Consider the following 4770-nt stretch of genomic DNA (forward strand, 5'->3'; position numbering starts at 1 on the left):
ATCATCATCCACTGATTAACAGTGGTGGTCGCCGACCAAATCATAGATCGGGACACCGACATCAAAAGATCGGGACACCAACATCATCAATCATCATCATCATCCACTGATTAACAGTGGTGGTCGCCGGCAAAGGGAGGTCGCCGGCAAAGGGGAACTGTATGGGTGTTTCAAAGAGAGAGAGAGAGAGATGAATGAGATGATTTTTAAAAATGAATGAGAGTTGTCTGCATCTTATAAATTGAAAAGAAAGAGAGAGGAGAGAGGGTGTGAATTAAATGAAGAGAGAGGGTGAGATTAGACATTTAGGGTAAATGACCAAACTATCCTTTTCGTTGGCTGATTATGATTGGTGGAGACTGGTTCTCATGGTTCTTACAACTGAGGGTGGTTTTCATTTTAGCGGCTCCCTATATATATATATATATATATATATATATAGGGTAAGGTTCATGCGAGAACCACCTTTATTGCGAGAACCAATGTGAACACAACCTAAAATAGCTAAAAAAACATAAAAAAAAAAAACCTAACCTCCCCCCCCCATCCAAAAAAAAAAAAGAAAAACCTAACCCCCCCTCAAGCTAAATGCTAAAAACTAAAACCCTCAAAAAAAATTTTTAATATTTTTTATGTTAAAATCGCTACTTTTAGTAGCCAATTTTTTTTTAAAAAAAATTAATTTAAAAAAAATTTATTATTATTTTTTTTAAATTTAAAAAAAAATGGCTACTAAAAGTAGCGTTTTTTTATAAAAAATAAAAAAAAATTGTGTGTTTTTTAGCTATTTTTAGGCATTTTTTGTTGTGTTCACATTGGTTCTCGCGATTCTTGCAATAAAGGGTGGTTCTAACGGATCTTTGTCATATATATATATATATATATATATATATATATATATATATATATATAGGGGAATGTTCAAATGAAAACCACTAGTTAACGTGAAAACTCGAAAACTAACTAAAAAAGCCAAAAGACATACCAATTTTTTTTTCATACCAAAATTCGTCACTTTTTATATATAAAAAAATTTCAAAAAAAATAAAATAAAATAAATTTTTTTGTCGTGCACATGTGTAGTACACATACACATGTGTAGTAAACACATGTGTAATACCATGTGTAGTATTACACACGTGTAATCCAAAAAAAAAATTTAATTTTTTTTATATAAAAAAAACTGTGATTTTTTATAAAAAAAAATTGAAAAAAAAATTTGATGTGTTTTTTAGCCATTTTTAGTTAGTTTTCGAGTTTTCGCGATAAAAGTGATTTTTATTTGAACCATCCCCTATATATATATAACTAGGGTTTCCAAAATCTAGGATCAAGAAACAAGATTTAATTCTACATTGTTCCATGTCAATAACATGTACATAACTAAACGGTAGTTAATTCGTTTTAACAATTAAAAATAATAAAAATGTGGGTGAGAATAAAAATAAAAACTATTTAAAGCACCATGTTTAAAGTATGAGACTAATTATCCACCATGTATTTCTTACTACATCATGTTTAAAGTATTGAGACTAGTTACCCACTATATATTTCTTAGTACTTTGTATCTAGATATCTTGTAGTTATCGTGTCAAGAATAGGATGGTGACAGAAAAATAAAAATAGTAAATGAAGAGAGACAATGGTTTGGACACATATTATTATATTTGTAATACCTTTGTTGATAGATTAATTCCTTTATAAAAAAGGTAAGAAACTTCTACTAAACTCTAAACCTTATCAATAAGTTTATGCAACGTTTATCTTGTTAACTTTTTAAAAAGAATTTATAATGCAAGTAAAACTACAAAAACTGAATTTGTACAAGTTTGTACAAGTCAATTTAAGTGAAAGACAAAGAAAGTTGTAAGTTATACAAAAACCATTGAATTGGAATCTATTCTATATACACGTGTCGATATATATCAACTTGAAGTGTAGGAAAACCTAAGCTGTGCCTGTATATACACGAATGCCGCCCAATGAATATATAGAAAAGTGTTATTGACATGTGCATTTAGGCATCAACCGCCCCATATGGTAAAGCCATCGTATCCCCACCCCACCACCGCTTTGGGCGGCGTTGGCTGGCTGTCCCCACGCCACTCGCTTCCCTCACCCACATTATTTAATACCATCAAATCATCAAAATACTTATTTTAACCGATAAGTTTTAAACAATAGATTTCACGTTTTCTTTAAAAAAAAAATTTCTTTTGAGTTTCTTCAGAAGCTTTTATATAACACACCTTATATAAGGCGTAAGCTATTTTTACCTAGCATAGGAGATTTTGAATTGGCACAACTATTTCATCTGGCATCGACGGAAATATGTTGCGCCAACTTCAAATTTTGGTACGCCAAGATAAACTTGGCGAATGCTGATTTATAACAACAGTGACGACAAACATACTCTCTAATTCTAGATCACCTACAATCTACCAAAATACCCGTCAAACATCGGTTAATTAGTTAATTGAAAACCTTTAAAAGACTAATAGTAAAAGATATTTTGTCAACTCTATGGTCAAGATAAATATTTTCTCCTTTAAAACCTTTAAAAGACTAAAAGTAAAAGATATTTTGTCAACTTTATGGTCAAAGATAAACGTTTCTCCAATGATAATTATAAATGTAAGATTAAGTTACGTGAAAAATTATTGCACAAAGCAAGTAAAAGAAATAAATCGTTGCACAAGAAAATATAACAAAATCTTAGTTCAAGTAATTAACGAACAAATCAATTGTATAAAATTGAAAACAACAATATTTTTACATCAATCAACCTACAATAAATAACTGTAAAAAAAAATCACCATGAATGAGTAACTAATATTAAACATTGCCGGCGACTAACAAACGTTGTTTCTTCGCCGGATGAGGACTCTCAACCTCTTGGTCTTCAATAAACCGTTGACTTTTCTTCACCAAGTCAACGTTCAACCCCAGATGGAATTCAGGGAAAGCTGGCAAGTTCAAGTCAAAATCCCGCGGTTGACTATTGGTGGAAGAAGTTGTTTTGCCGGAAGTTGTCACGCCGGAGTTGTTGCCGCCGTCGTAGTGCCGTCTTTTGTGTCCACCGAGTGCTTGACCGGTGGGGAAGGACCGGTGGCAGATGGAGCACTCGTGGGCCCTACCACTAGGTTTCAAAGTGGAGAAAGTGTGGGTGGTGGTGGTGGTTGTGTTGGTGGAGGTGGAGGGGTGGTCGTCGGTGGTGTTTTTCCGGTGGCTAGCTTTGTGGCCACCAAGTGCTTGGTAGGATGAGAATTCTTTGTTGCAAACACTACACTTGTGGGAAATGGATTGGGGGAGGGGGGGTCGTGGTGGCGACTGAGTGGCGGCGGTATTTATGCTGCCGCCGCCAGTGTTTGCGCCACCACGAGAGAGCAACATCAGACAGAAAGCTAAGTACTCCTCCTCCGTCGGGTGTTGGGCATCTGACGGATGAGTGATGTCGCTTTCTGCACTGACTGTTGCTCTGGGGCGTTTGGAACGTTTTCCTTTGTTCCAAGAGTCTTGAATTATGGTGGTGGTGGGGAAATTCATGTCTTTGTAGTGGAAGGAAGGTGGTGGTGTTGCCGTGGTTGTTGCCGGTGAGTTTAGAGCTTCAAGTGCCATGTGATGCAAGTTGCTTTGTAGTGAAAGTGTTTTGTAGTGGTTTATCTTATGTTCGAAGTTGTAACATTTGTGGCTATATATAGAGCACAAGTATTCCCCCCCTACCATAGTTGACTAACTTGTTCAATATGATAAGTCCTAACTCTCAACTTTACATATGGTATACGTAATATTTTATTTAAAAACACTAACTTACATATATTAGGTAAACTTCCTAAGTGTGTTCATCATGTTGGTTTCTACATTATATATGTGGTTTCCACATTATATATTTTGGTTTATTCGAATCGGTTTATTTGAATTTAATAATTTTCAACTACATTAAAGTTTGAATAATACTTGAAAAAGCACTTCAAATAAAATTATTTGAATTTGGGCTAATTCGATTAAAACCAAATTAACAAAAAGTACTATAACTTTAAAAAATTCATACATAATTTTTAAAAAAATAGATAAAAATTCTTTGAATTCGGGTTAATTCGATTAAAACAAATTAACAAAAAGTACTTTAACTTTTAAAAATCATACATAAAGTTTAAAAATAGATAAAAATGATTTATATGTCATTCAAATTCAGGTTATGGGTTTGAGATTCATACATTCAAATTCAACTAAAAAACAAATTCAAAATTCGAATCGGGTAATGACCTAATTCGAATTTCCAAAATCCAAGTTCGTTATTCGAAATCGGTTTCATTCTAGTTGCGGATATATTGAGTACAATTTAAGTAATCAACACTAATTGTTGTAAATATAATTCATTATAATTATTAATAGTTAGACACTTGATTTATAAATAAACACATTTTTCTATACATGTTTACTTTTTTACTTTGCTTTAATACCAATAAATTATAAATATATATTGTTGCAGAAAGTACTTTTTTTCCTACTTTTAAAACAATATATATATATCACTCACTCATCTTGGAAATAAGTAATTGTTTTAAATTTAATGAAACTGAAATTACAAAAGAATATAATATAAGGTAGAGGATGCTGTACAAAGTGAGACTTTTGTGAGAAGTGTAAGAAATAATTTGGGAATGACAAGTGTCCTTTATCTTAATTAATTCAAAAGGGTGTATTAGTAATTTTCCATTATTATCAATTAATTGATTTCCAAAGATAACTGCCAAAAACTGGCGATGA

General features: G+C 32.5%; 1 protein-coding gene across 1 annotated transcript; it reads right to left on the minus strand.

The window, feature by feature from the left end:
• Positions 1–2715: 2715 nt before the first annotated feature.
• LOC110929203 (zinc finger protein ZAT10) lies at positions 2716–3679 on the minus strand. Its single transcript, XM_022172327.2, has one exon. The coding sequence runs from the start codon at positions 3616–3618 to the stop codon at positions 2836–2838; it is 783 nt and encodes a 260-aa protein (XP_022028019.1). The 5' UTR covers positions 3619–3679; the 3' UTR covers positions 2716–2835.
• Positions 3680–4770: the final 1091 nt, after the last annotated feature.

This window comes from Helianthus annuus, chromosome 3 (genome assembly GCF_002127325.2).
Source record: "Helianthus annuus cultivar XRQ/B chromosome 3, HanXRQr2.0-SUNRISE, whole genome shotgun sequence".
Lineage (NCBI taxonomy): Eukaryota > Viridiplantae > Streptophyta > Magnoliopsida > Asterales > Asteraceae > Helianthus > Helianthus annuus.

What these genes read in the sequence shown, in the direction of transcription:
- LOC110929203 (XM_022172327.2), bottom strand. Translation starts at nt 3,618, where the DNA reads ATGGCACTTGAAGCTCTAAACTCACCGGCAACAACCACGGCAACACCA.